Source organism: Chrysemys picta, chromosome 13 (assembly GCF_011386835.1).
Source record: "Chrysemys picta bellii isolate R12L10 chromosome 13, ASM1138683v2, whole genome shotgun sequence".
In the NCBI taxonomy this organism is placed as follows: domain Eukaryota; kingdom Metazoa; phylum Chordata; order Testudines; family Emydidae; genus Chrysemys; species Chrysemys picta.
Window position 1 is genome coordinate 5,900,733 of NC_088803.1, and position 14,085 is coordinate 5,914,817.

Genomic DNA, 14,085 nt, shown 5'->3' on the forward strand with positions numbered 1-14,085 from the left:
GCAGCGGGGATGTGTTGGTGTCACTAGGTATAGCTACTAGGTAACGTGGGGGGGTGGAAGGCCATAAGTGTCGATGAAACCCCCCTGCTCTGGGTCTAAGTGAGCCAAAGTAACTCCATCTTGTGAACTTTAACCTACCTACATGCTGACAGCCTAAAAGCAGAATATGTATGTGACGGGATGGATCACAGAAACCCCCTTGGGAGCTGCCACCCAATGTGCAAAGACTACCCCTGCTCCTGTTTTCCCTGCCAGCTCAGGACTCCAGCACCCTGTCTTGCTGAGCCAGACATTCCCGTCTGCTCCAACGCAGACTCAGGGTCTGAATCACTTGTCCCAAAGCTGCAAGATTACCTGAAAACAGCTCCCAGAAGTGCGCTTGTCTTTAGCACTCAGATGCCCAACTCCCAATGGGGTCTAAACCCAGATAAATCCGTTTTACCCTGTATAAAGCTTATGCAGAGCAAACTCATCAATTGTTCGCCCTCTATAACACTGATAGAGAGAGATGCACAGTTGTTTGCTCCCCCAGGTATTAATAGATATTCTGAGTTAACTAATATCTAATAGGGGGAGGGATAGCTCAGTGGTTTGAGCATTGGCCTGCTAAACCCAGGGTTGTGAGTTCAATCCTTGAGGGGGCCACTTAGGGATCTGGGGCAAAAATCAGTACTTGGTCCTGCTAGTGAAGGCAGGGGGCTGGACTCGATGACCTTTCAAGGTCCCTTCCAGTTCTAGGAGAGAGGATATCTCCATTATAAGTAAAAAGTGATTTTATTAAACACAGAAAGTAGGATTTAAGTGGTTCCAAGTAGTAACAGACAGAACAAAGTAAGTCACCAAGTAAAATAAAATGCACAAATCTATGTCTAATCAAACTGAATACAGATAATCTCACCCTCAGAGATGCTTCAGTAAGTTTTTTCCTCAGACTGGACACCTTCCAGGCCTGGGCACAATTCTTTCCCCTGGTACAGCTCTTGTTCCCACTCAGGTGATAGCTAGGGGATTCTTCATGATGGTTCCTCTCCCCCCTTTGTTCTGTTCCACCCCTTTATATATCTTTTGCATAAGGCGGGAACCCTTTGTCCCTCTGGGTTTCCACCCCCCGTCACTGGAAAAGCACCAGGTTAAAGATGGATTCCAGTTCAGGTGACATGATCACATGTCACTGCAAGACTTCATTGCCCACTTGCCAGCACACACATATACAGGAAGACTCACAGGTAAACACAGCCATCTGCAGACAATGGTCCTTGTTAATGGGAGTCATCAAGATTCCAAACCATCATTAATGGCCCACACTTCACATAATTACAATAGGCCTTCAGAGTTATATTTTATATTTCTAGTTTTAAATACAAGAGTGGTACATTTATACAAATCGGATGATCACACTCAGTTGATTATGAGCTTTGTAATGATACCTTACAAGAGACCTTTTGCATGAAGCATATCCCAGTTACGTTATATTCACTTATTACCATATTTTTCTAAAACTATCCCAGTTACATTATATTCACTTATTATCATGTTTTTATAAAACCATATAGACTGCACAACGGCACAATGTAACACTCAGCTTTTTTAGCAGACAGCTGCAGTTTCGCTCAAGCTCGCAAAAGCAGTAGTGATAAGGAAGGAGGAGAGAAGGGGAGGGGGAAGTCTACTACGTAGAGGCCTGCAAGGCCAAAGATAAACATGCGGGCGAGAACTTTTCTAACATGCCACAATGTAGTGCCTACTGTAACCGCTGTCGGGAAGGGAGGGGTGGAGGGGAAACAACAAAGGCTTACACACAAACAGCTTGGAATAGAAAACGGGAAACTTGCTTGTATTTGCTGCGCTTCTGATTTGAGACATGCTGGTCTCCTGAGTGTCTTTTCGAGATCTCGAATAAATTTGGTTTGCTTCTCCACCCTGGTGTGTCTATTGGTGCGACGCACACTGGGCAACGAACCCCCTGTTGCCCCCTCGGGCCCTCTGGGCTGGCAACAGTTTTGGCGCCCAACGTGGGGCTCGAGGCTGAAATTTAGCCTTGCCCGGATCCCTCCTGGAGGCCGACGGATTACGACGACGACCGACGCCCAGCGCGCACCGGTGACTTCATCGGGGGCCTCGGCGGAGACGTGGTTTGATCGACCCCGGAGGGCACAATGGTGCAACGCACACGGACAGTGGAGAAGCAGCTGTGGGCGACGGTGAGGAACCGGACCCTTGGATAAGGTAGGAACAGTCCAGTGGTGTGGACTTTTATCTGTTTTGACCTGGGGACGCCCAGTGTCTCCCTAGAGTATGGGGCAGGGACAGAGTACAGCCGGCGGGGCACAGTGTACGCCCTTAGAATGCATTCTAGCAAATTGGGACGTGTTTGGGTCAGATTCGATGTTTAAGAGTAAACTGATAAGATTCTGTACAGTTGACTGGCCTCAATATCAGCTAGAGTGCCAGGAAAGGTGGCCACCGGAAGGATCACTGAATTACAACACAATCCTTCCGTTACTTTTGTTTTGTCAGCGAACAGGTAAATGGAATGAACATCTCTATGCGTATACGTTGATGATGTTAAGAAATAGGACTGATATTTTGCACAAGTGCCATTTGACTCCGGCAAACTCGGTAGTAACTGCTGCTAATCCCCAGAACCCTCCCACAGTTGTAATGGCAGAATCGGTGTCCCCTTCGGCTCCAACACCCCCACAGGCTCCAGAGAGTGCCCCCTCGGTGGGATTGTATCCGTTGATTACTGAGAATGTGGTAGCCCGTCCCGGAACACAGGATCGTGCAGCCCAGATTGTGCCAGTGTATACTCATGTTCCTTTTAACCCAGTGCACCTAGCTGCCTTTAAGGCAGAAGCAGGGGAATTCTGACGAATCTAAGCAAGTTTATTTCAATCTTTGAAGAGTGTCTAGCAAGCCATAAACCTGACTGGGATGATTGCAATATACTGATGAGAACCTTGTTGTCTGAGGTGGAGCGGAATCAGGTTATAGCCAAGGCTAGGGAGGAGGCACAGAGAAGGCATAATGGGGACAGAGAAGGCAAGCCCCTGCCTGAGGTCGCTGTCCCCATAGTGGACCCCCGGTGGAATCCGAATGAGGAGGGGGATTTGAGGATGCTTAACTCCTATAAGGAACTGTTTATGTATGGCCTTCGGCACTCAGCTGTCAGACATAACAATTGGGCAAAGCCTTATGAGCTAATCCAGGAATCAAAAGAGAGTCCGGTGGCTTTCCTGCAGCAGATTCGGGACACCATCCGGCAGAGTACTTGCGCAGACCCAGACGATCAGGCAACTGAGGCAATTATAAAGGGTATCTTTACCAGCCGTGCGGCCCCTGATATTAAAAGGAAACTGCAGAAAAAGGAGGATTTAATGGGAATGTTTATGGCTCAGATTTTGGAGACTGCAAAAGGGCTTATACTCTTAGAGAGGGAGAGAAAGAAAAAAGGCACGTGAAAATGATGGTAGCAGCGGTGCAGGCCGGCGGCAGAGGAAGGTGTCACAGACTCACAGATCGTGCCCACTCTTGGCCCCGTGCAGTCCGTGGGGGGTGCCCCTTTCAGTGCGACAGCCCTTCTCGGGGTCCACTCTCTCCAGGGATCAGGCCCCTCCACCTCCTGGAGCCGCACCTCTCTGAGCCTTAGCACATCTGTCTCCGCCATGGGCCCCCTCAGGGAGTCCCCTCGCTCTGGACCCCCGGAGCCTCCACCCCCGAAGGGGACGATGCCCCCCCCCACCCCTGCCCCGTTCTCTAGACCGGAGCGACTCTCAGCCAGCATAAAACAGGAGGATTTATTGAGAGTTGAACACAGCACAGGAAACTCTCCGGCCTCAGGTCTGGCCTCCCCAGCCCAGCACATCCCAGTCTCTCTGCATCCAGGTGGGCTCTCCCTGTGCCCCCTCTTCAGCCCAGAGCCCCCTTGCTTCCCAGCTGGGCATCTGAGATCACCAGCCCCAAGCCCGGCCTCTGTCCCTTGTCTTCTCTCCAGGTAAACAGGGTCGTAAACCGGGGCCTCCACGCCTTGCTTCTGTCCTCTGGCTGGAACCGGCTGGTTAGGTCACTGGGTCCTCACTCTGCAGCCCATTGTCCACCCACTGGCCAGAACCAGCTGCGTCTCCTCAGCTGGGCCTCCGGGTCACCAGGTTGCCAGGTCACTGGTCGCTGGGGTGTCCATCCTCCCGGCCATCGGCTGGGTCCCCAAGTCCTCTCTCCGGTCCTCTGCAAAACACACTCCGTCTCCCCTCACCTCGTTAAACCAGTAACACCCAGGGAAACTGAGTCCCACCCCCTCTGCATGCAAACCATTGAAAACTCCACAGAAACAAGAAACCCCCCCACTTCGTCACAGAAGGTCACAGAAAGGTGGAAGAGGCCGGGGAATGAGAGGCCGTGGATGTGGGTGCCCCAGTTCCCAGGAAAGGCGCCTGGGTCGCAATCAGTGTGCCATATGCCGAAAGGAGGGACATTGGAAAAATGAGTGCCCCGAAAGGGAAGGTACCCCTATGATGGCAGCGGAGGATCAAGACTAGGGGTGTCAGGGGAGACGGACTATCCTGCCCCCGAAACCCCGAGTAAAAATGCGGGTGGGAAATTCAGAAATAGACTTTTTAGTAGACTCTGGAGCAGCATGGACCGCCGTAAATCGACCCCTTCAGCTGCCTGTGGCAGACTCCCTCACAGTGGTGGGTGCCACAGGGAAAGGAACTAAGTGCCCAGAGTATGCCCCAGCGGAATGTGCTTTGGGAGACAGAACTGTATCTCACAAGCTGGTTTACCTCCCCAATTGTCCAACACCCCTACTAGGGCGGGACCTGCTTTGTCGCTTAGGCGCCACCCTGCATTTCTCTCAAGATGATATAACTCTTACCTTACCCCCCGAGAATGCTTGGATAATGACCCTTGCAGTTGAGCCCTCAGCCATGCAAGCCCCAGAGTGGAGCCAGTGGGAGGACCAGGTGTATCCCCTTGTCTGGGCATCAGGGGTCCCAGGAAAGGCAACCCATCAAACCCCTGTTCATATTCAGCTCCTTCCAGGAAAAAGCCCAGTGTGAATCAAACAGTATCCGATTAAGAGGGAAGCCAGAGAGGGACTGCAAGAGACTATAGCTCGGTTCCTAGAATACGGTGTACTACGAGAATGCCAGTCAGCTTGGAACACCCCGATTCTGCCCATACAAAAGCCCAATGGCATGTATCGGCTGGTACAGGACCTCAGGGCAGTCAATGAACGGGTTAAGACTCTGCACCCCCTTGTTCCAAACCCGTATACACTGCTGGCCTCTATAGGGGGCAGTACACCCATTTCTCGGTCCTAGATTTAAAAGACGCTTTTTTCACGATTCCAGTCGACACCCAATCTCAGGAGATTTTCTCCTTTGAGTGGGAGGACAAGCGGAGAGCTAAAAAGCAGCTTTGCTGGACAGTATTGGCCCAGGGATTTAAAAATTCCCCCACTCTGTTCGGCCAGGCTCTGGCCAGAGACTTGGAGGAGTCGAATAATTCGGACAGAGTCCTGCTCCTGCAATATGTAGATGACTTGCTAATTGCTGCTGTGGGTCTGATCCCTTGTCTCAAAGCCACTGTGAGCCTCCTGAACTTTGTTGGACTCCGAGGATACCGGGTAGCTCGGAGCAAGGCTCAAATTGCTCTCTAGGAAGTACAGTATCTGGGATTTCACATATGGCAGGGGGAGAGGCAGCTCTCAAATGAAAGGAAGGAGGCTATCTGCCAAGTTCCTATCCCAAGCAACCGTAAACGGCTCAGCGCATTTCTGGGCATGGCAGGCTTTTGCAGAATATGGATCCCAGAGTTTGGGCTGTGGGCTAAACCTCTGTATGAATGTGTTAAGGGAGCGGATCATGACCCCTTTCACTGGTCCCCAGAAGCGGACAGGGCATTTAAAATCTTGAAAAGGAAGCTGATGGAAGCCCCAGCCCTGGGTCTGCCGGATCTCTCTAAGCCGTTCCAACTGTATGTGCATGAAAGGAAAGGGGTAGCCCTGGGAGTGCTTACTCAGTTATTAGGCACCTGGAAACATCCCGTGGCATATTTTTCCAAACAACTGGATCAAGCATGCTGAGGGCGGTCGCAGCCACTGCCCTAGTGCTTGGGGAAGCTGAAAAACTGACACTGGGAGGAACTGTGCAAGTGTATATTCCCCATATGATCCAAGCCCTGTTGGATACTAAGGGTGGTCTTTGGCTCACACAGGCTCGGGTTGCTCGGTACCAGGCAAAACTGTTCAAGAACCCTGAAGTTACCCTGCAAACCTGTCCCTCCCTTAATCCAGCTACCCTGCTACCAGAGACAGAAAAGCAGGAACATGACTGTCTGGAAATCATAGATGCCCAATACTCCAGCCGCCCAGATTTAAAAGATCAACCACTCCCAAATGCTGACTTGGAATGGTATACGGATGGCAGTAGTGCCATTGTGGATGGGCAAAGGAGGGCAGGTTATGCTGTTGTGACACTTCATGATACCGTGGAAGCTGAGAGTTTACCTGCTGGGACATCTGCCCAGCTTGCTGAACTAGTGGCCCTGACTCGTGCACTCGAGCTGGCAAAAGACAAACGGGTTAATATCTTTACTGACTCAAAGTGTGCTTTTGGGGTATTGCATGCTCACGCTGGTTTGTGGAAGCAAAGGGGAATGCTGACAGCCCAAGGCTCTCCGGTTAAGCATGGGTCTCAAATTCTCCGGCTGTTAGAAGCGGTACAATTCCCCTCAGCAGTAGCAGTGGTGCATTGCAAAGCCCATCAAAAGGAAGATCAAGATGTAACCAAGGGCAATGCCAGAGCAGACAGGGAAGCCAAGTGCGCTGCTACCCTAAAATCACCAACAGAGGAGAATGCCCAAATGCATGCCCTCATCCCATCAGTGGGTGAGCTTGCAGCCCCTCAGTACTCCCAAGAGGACAGAAACCTGGCTGATAGGCTCGGTCTCCAGGGAAAGGAGGGATGGCTTTATTCCACAGAGGGAAAAATCCTCCTGCCCAAGGGCCTGATCTGACCAGTATTGCAAAAACTGCATCAAACCACCCACGCAGGCAGAGAGGCTCTTACCCAGCTTATGAATAAATATTTTCTAACCTCTGGACTTAAACCCCTAGCATCCCAGGTACAGGCTGAATGTTTAATCTGCCAAAAGAATAACCCTCGACCAGGAGTAGCAGTGTTGCCAGCCACTCTGGAACCTACCCCAGGCCCAGGATTGGTGTGGCAAATAGACTCTACTGAGTTTCCCCGGACCCAAGGGTACAGGTACCTCCTCGTCTTGGTGGATCGATTCAGCGGATGGCCCGAAGCCTTCCCATGTCATAACAACACTGCCAAAACGGTGGCTCTTCAGTTTGTCAAGGAGATCATTCCCCGCTTCGGCCTCCCCCAGTGGATGGAATCTGATAACGGAACACACCTCACATCTCAAGTTGTTCAAAAGATATCAAGTGCTCTGCAAATCCCCTGGAAGCTCCACACACCATGGCGACCACAAGCCAGTGGAGTAATGGAACGCACAAATCAGACACTCCAGTGACACCTCTCAAAGGTCTGTCAGGAGGCCTCTCTTAGGTGGCCTGATGCTTTGCCCCTTGTGTTACTCTGCATTCGTGCTCTCCCCAAGGGCAGGTTAGGGCTTAGTCCCTTCGAAGTTATGTTTGGAAGGGCATGGCCTCTGAACAATACACCGGTTCTGGCAGGGGAGTGGGAGATGGGGTGTGGTTTCTTGTCTCAGTACATGTGCTCTCTTTCTGCTGTTCTTTCTTCTCTTCACTGATACACCAAAGATTCACAGCCTCTTCTGCTGGATAGCCCGGTCCACTCCTTGCAATCTGGTGATTCTGTACTCGTTGAGACCTGGAAGGACGAGCCTCTCCAAGAGAAGTGGAAGGGACCCCACACCGTCCTGCTTGTTTCCCACACGGCAGCAAAGGTCGAAGGACACAAGAACTGGATTCATCACTCTCGACTGAAAGCCGTACCTACTCCTGAACAGTGGACTGTCCAGCCTGCAGAAAAGACTGCCAGCGACGATTTGGGACTTAAGCTGTTATTCAAAAGACAGTAAGGGTAGCTGGGAATGCCTGGTGATCTCTCTGAACAGCCACAGCGCACTCCCCGCGAGAACCCTACGCATTGGATCTGTCTATTCACAGAAGGCCGACCTAGCCTATGGTCCTGGTCCTTTTATTTTTTGATTTGTTTGATGTCACTAATTCTTATCCACTGGGCATTTGGGTTGTTGTAATTACAATATGGGTTCAGGTTTAGGGTCTCTCACCACATTCCTTTTTGTCACAGAAGCAATCCTCCTGTTACCTACTGTTTCACCCACATTGCATGCAGGATGGGGAGCCATCCCTGCAGACATGGCTACCAATACCTATGAGGCCCTGAAAATTGCCTTTGCCCGTGAGTTCAATCTCTCCCAATGTTGGATATGTGCCCAGATTCCCCACCATTCGGCTGGGTTGCCCTGGAGAGTAGTTTCCCAAAATTGGTCAGACTTTTGTCAAAGGTTTGGCAGATGGTTACCAGCAGCAGCACCTCTGACAATTTAAGTCTGCGATCTAACTGTACCGCGGAAGCTCCTTATGGCCTACACAATGGCTCTTGGAATTCCCACTATAGTAGCACTCTTAAGCCCCAGCCTATTCGTTTACGCTCTCCACCCACTGGTCTCATACGTTATCAGCAAGCCAGTACAAGTAATCATACCTGGTTTGCCGGCATTAGGACATGTAGATTTTATATTGGTCCTGGTATAAGTCTCACTGTCCCTGTACTAAATGCCACCGGTTGGCAAACCGGCACTGCATTTTTTGCCCTTTCCCACACAAGCCACCCTACGGGACCTACAAGGTAACAATGGAAAAGTTAGTTATGGTGAGTTTCAGAGTAACAGCCGTGTTAGTCTGTATCCGCAAAAAGAAGAACAGGAGGACTTGTGGCACCTTAGAGACTAACAAATTTATTAGAGCATAAGCTTTCGTGGACTACAGCCCACTTCTTCGGATGCATATCCGAAGTTATGGTTAGTTATGGTGAAGCATTCTGGGTCTGTGGTAATAGTGCCTACAAATGGCTTCCTCATGGTTGGCATTGTGAAAGTGAAATGAATTATATTAAAGAAATAGAATGAATTAAAGAATGCTGTATGTACCTTTAAGTAGAAATAAGAAATGCTGCAAGCCAGGGGGCAGGAAAGCAGACATTAACTACTTAATGAATTGCCCCACTTAAGGGCAATTGGTGAAGCATTAGCCTTAGATCGATAAGAGTTAATAAGGAAGCAGGATATGCATATTGTGCCCTATGCAAATTTTACAATTTTGCTCTCTCTGTCCCTTTGTTTAGTTCGCACCCTTTTATCTGTATAAATAAGACTGTTTGAATCCTGCATGGGGGCTCACATTATCTGAATGTATTAGCAGAGCGCTGTGCTAATAAAACAGAGTGGTCTAACAAACTATAAGTCCTGAGTCTAACTTTGACAGCATGGTAGCTGTTATAAAGGCTATCTGGCTCCTCCCCTCCGTGTTCTGACCCAGGCTCCCTCAGGTCACCCCCGGTACTATCGGTCCTTGAGAGCTACCATTGAACCCATCAGTGAGGGAGACAGGTTTGGGATGATATTCCTCCCTACCTATGGGGTGGGACGGCTAGCCCAACTCTACAGGAGACTGTCTACATTTCTCACCCAGTTTGCCAATGATACCCTGGCCATAGAAAAAGGCATAAGCTCTGAGCTTTACCAACTCCGGTTATTATCCCTGCAAAACTGCTAGGCCCTAGATTATGTGTTAGCCTCACGAGGCAGGGTCTGTGCCCTTATTGGAGAAGAATGTTGTACCTATGTCCCAGAGTTTTCACAGGATATTAACAAACACATCTTGTCAGCTGAACAGGCCTTGAACCAGTGAAAGGCCCAGGAAGGGGAACCCACTATTTTCGATTCCCTTTGGGGTTGGCTACCTGGTCTAGGGGGAGGCATTGTTCGCCTCCTGCTCACAGGTGTTTTGATATGTTTTGTTCTTTTTCTTTTTCTTTTGCTCGCTTGCTGTAAAGTGCTCATACATAAGATTTGTACCTCCCATTCCCCAGAAGTTCCTTTATACCCTCTCATTGATGATCCCAATTGCATGGAGCTCAATCGCATTTTGTCTTTAGAGTATGAGAAAACTCTGCCAAAGGTTTGTTGAGTGTTCTCAAAGGAGGGAATTGTGGGTGTCACTAGGCACAGCTACCAGGTAACTCGGGGGGGTGGAAGGCAATAAGTGTCGATGAAACCCCCCTGCTCTGGGTCTAAGTGAGCCAAAGTAACTCCATCTTGTGAACTTTGTCATAGAAATTTCTGTCCGTTCCAGCTGAGGAATAAGGAGAGACGGACACAGCTAGCCAAGCAAGGAGCCCCGGGAGGAGCGATCCGTTTATTTCATTTGCAATTGGGTTTGAGCTCATAAGTCAGCAAGAACAAAGAAAACACTTACACCAAAGCATTATATGCAGTTGCTTATGATAATCTATCGCTCTATGATTGGCCAAAATTTGCCATCATTACCAAGCTACATGTATCTGCCCCTCTTATGACCCCTTATTGTTCATTTACTTGCCCCCCCACCCTTGTTATTTTGCAAACTAAGTAGTCAGTTATCTATAGGATACAGGCACAGGGAGTTCCATTGTCTATAGGTTTGGAGTTTGGCTACATTTCCTCTCGAAGGAACTTCCTGAGTTAAGACAACCTATAGCTGACCCCGTGTGTACGTGACAAATTTGCCCCCTGGCCATTAAGTAGAATAATTCTATATCAACTTTAACACCGTGGGGGGGCGTTGGCAGCGGGGATGGACACGGGGGGGCGTTGGCAGCGGGGATGGACACCGAGGGGGGTGTTGGTACTGGGGATGGACACCGAGGGGGATGTTGGTACTGGGGATGGACACGGGGGGGGCGTTGGCAGCGGGGATGGACACCGAGGGGGGTGTTGGTATTGGGGATGGACACGGGGGGGCGTTGGCAGCGGGAATGGAGACGGGGCATTGGCAGCGGGGATGGACACCGAGGGGGATGTTGGCACTGGAGATGGACACGGGGGGGCGTTGGCAGCGGGGATGGACACGGGGGGGGGGCGTTGGCAGCGGGGATGGACACCGAGGGGGATGTTGGTACTGGGGATGGACACGGGGGGACGTTGGCAGCGGGGATGGACACGGGGGGGGGGGCGTTGGCAGCGGGGATGGACACGGGGGGGGCGTTGGTACTGGGGATGGACACGGGGGGACGTTGGCAGGGGGGATGGACACGGGGGGGGCGTTGGCAGCGGGGATGGACACGGGGGGGGCGTTGGTACTGGGGGGCCGTTGGCACCGGGCATTGACAGTCGATGGACACGGGGGGCGTGGGCATTAACACCAGCTCCCCAGGCACGCAGCTCTAGTGAGCGAGAGAATTTACCTCAGTGAAAATTTAGCGGGAAAACCACTCCATCCCTCTGATTGGTCGCGCTGGATGGCGGGAACGGTTATCATTGGCTGTGAGCGCTGTGAGGTCATCAGTCACTGTGGCAGGTTGTGGAGGGTCTTCTGCGAAGGTAGACGCTAGAATCTCACGTGGTTCGGTCTCCTATTAGGTGGATCCTGATTGGTTGGGAGCTGAGGCGAGGGAGGGGTTGGTCCTGTCAGTCTCCGGGTAGGAAAGATCCCGCTGATTGGCTGGAGCCCTGAGCGCGCAAGGAGCCGCCGGAGCGTCGCAGTCTCCAGGGCCAGAGTGAAGATCCGCACGTGGCACCAGGATCCGGTGATTGGCTGGAGCACTAGAGCAGCGCATCTTCCATTGGTGGAAGCACCGTAGGGCGGTTATAAAGGCAGAGGGCTGCGGCCAGACCCTGCCTCAGTCTGGAGGGCGTGGGTGGAGGGCCAGGGTGGGAGGGGCTTAGCCTAGCAACCGCTGCCCGTGGCAACGCCAAGTTAATAGCACCTCTAATTGTCTTAATTAATTAACATCAGCCTTAATAATCTATCATAATTAGCTAATTGCCATCGCCTCCAGTTTCGTTTGGACTAATTAGCTCATGAATAGCACGCCTAATTATTCATTGGATTAATTAGCTAATTAACAATGCGACTATTTGTCCATTAGATTAATTAATTCATTAGCAGCGCCTCTGATTGTCAATTGGACTATTTAGCTAATTAACAGCACTTCTGATTGTCCGTTGGACTAATTAGCTCATTAATAGGGTCTCTACTTGTCTATTGGACTAATTAGTTGATTGACATCGCCTCCAATTGTTTTTGACTAATTAATTCATTAATAGTACCTCTAATTGTCCACTGGACTAATTTGTTAATAGTTTAAACTGATCACTGCTAATTAGCTAATTAACAGCACCTCTAGCTGTACAATTTCAAGAAATATTTCCTAGTATCTCACTGCTCTCTCCACTTCTAATTGTTCGTTCCCTACTTAATTAGTATTGCTGTTAATTGTTCTTTATAACTATTAGCTTATCTTCACTGATTACTAATAATATTGCTGTTAATAGCGAGTCTTTTTCATTAATTTACTAATATCACTGTTAATTTTCCTGTTCCCAAGCTTTATTAAAAGCAACTCTAATTGTTCATTGCCCTAATTAATGTATTAAAAACTGTTAGTTGCTCTACAGCATTAACTGATTAGCAGCACTGTTAATTGTCCAAATTCCCAATTAATTTATTCATATCACTGTTACTTTCTATTGTTCTTAATCGTACATCACTAATGTATTAATAGCACCAATAATTACACATCTCTTAATTAATGTATTATAGTATCCCTTTCCAGTGTTTTTACTCTCATTAATAGCGTTGGCAAATTTTGTTCTCTGTCGTTAATCTTTTTTTTAACATCACAGTTAATTAGTTGGCTCCTCATTAAGAGAAGGATTCAAATCTGCTTCCAATTGCCCATGTGATTTTTAACACAACTTCCTCCTCCTTTTTAATTAACCTAATTAAGCAACAGCATTACTATTTCATATAATGATTAATTAGAGTTTGCTCTTTATTAGACAAGGAAATCCACATCTGATTTCCCTTCACCAGCCTCATTTTAACCCTATATCCTCATCCCTCTAATTAAATCCCATAATTCATTTTTAATATCCTAATTAATTGCTTCCGAGTTAAATGCCAAATTCCCTTCCCCTGGGCAGGTTTATCTCCAGCACCAATTGACCCATCTCAATAACCAAACCCCTCTGTTCATATTTAACATGTTTCTTCCTCTCATTAACCCCAAGTGTTAATTATTTTTTCTATAAAAAGTCATCTATTTGTGTCACCCAGTAGGTTTTAAAATCTTGACGCTTCAGGCAAAATATTTAGCTATCCATTCATTAGCTGCTAACAAGCTGATTTTATTTAATTACTCTGCCTCTGAATTTTGACTTGTTTCAACAGTGGAACAAAAAAATATCTGTTTTCCACCCAAAAAAACAACAACAGTTGATAGGATTCATGAAGGATTTACCACACAATTTGCAATCTTTTGGGGTCCCACTAACTCTATAAGATTGCTGGGGTGCTGCAGAATCCAGGATATTTGGGGGTTCAGCTGAATCTATAGGGTTTTTCAGGGTCCTATTGACTCTGTAGGATTTGTGAACGTCCCATTTCAGTAGTGGAGGAGCCTCATACAGGGTTGCAGGGTCTTTGAGGAGGCTGTTTTGGGGGTCCGCTTAGCTCCCCCAGCCCAGCACCACCATGTTCTACTACCCCAATGTCCTGCAGCGCCATACAGGCCGCTTTGCCACCATCTGGTAATGCCCCTCATGCCATGATCTGGCCAAAGGGGAATACGGGGGGGGGTATCTATTCTGGGGATCCAGGTGGGTGGATTGGGGGGATCTGGGCAGGTGACCTCACCACCTTCGTTTTAACCCCCTTCTCCCTCATCCCAGGCTGGCAGCCACGGGTGGCACCAAGCTGGTGAAGAGGGAATATTTGAAAGTGAATGTGCCCCAAACATGGTGGGTGTGGTGGTGAGAGGGAGGGAGGGAGGAGAAATGGATGTCGGAGGGAGGAGATTGAATGGA

General features: G+C 49.2%; 1 protein-coding gene across 4 annotated transcripts in view; it reads left to right on the forward strand.

Annotated features, from left to right (window-relative positions):
* REC8 (REC8 meiotic recombination protein) overlaps window positions 1–14,085 on the forward strand; it is a 27,815-nt gene continuing 13,730 nt past the window's right edge. For 2 of the 4 annotated variants that reach the window (XM_065566463.1, XM_065566460.1), the window contains exons 1-2: window positions 11,321–13,809; window positions 13,951–14,019. In XM_065566463.1, the coding sequence (XP_065422535.1) occupies window positions 13,754–13,809; window positions 13,951–14,019 (125 nt within the window). In that variant the 5' untranslated portion in view covers window positions 11,321–13,753. Of the gene's footprint in view, window positions 2,227–11,320; window positions 13,810–13,950; window positions 14,020–14,085 lie in introns of those variants that run through there. The other 2 variants (XM_065566461.1, XM_065566462.1) reach the window with 2 other exon arrangements.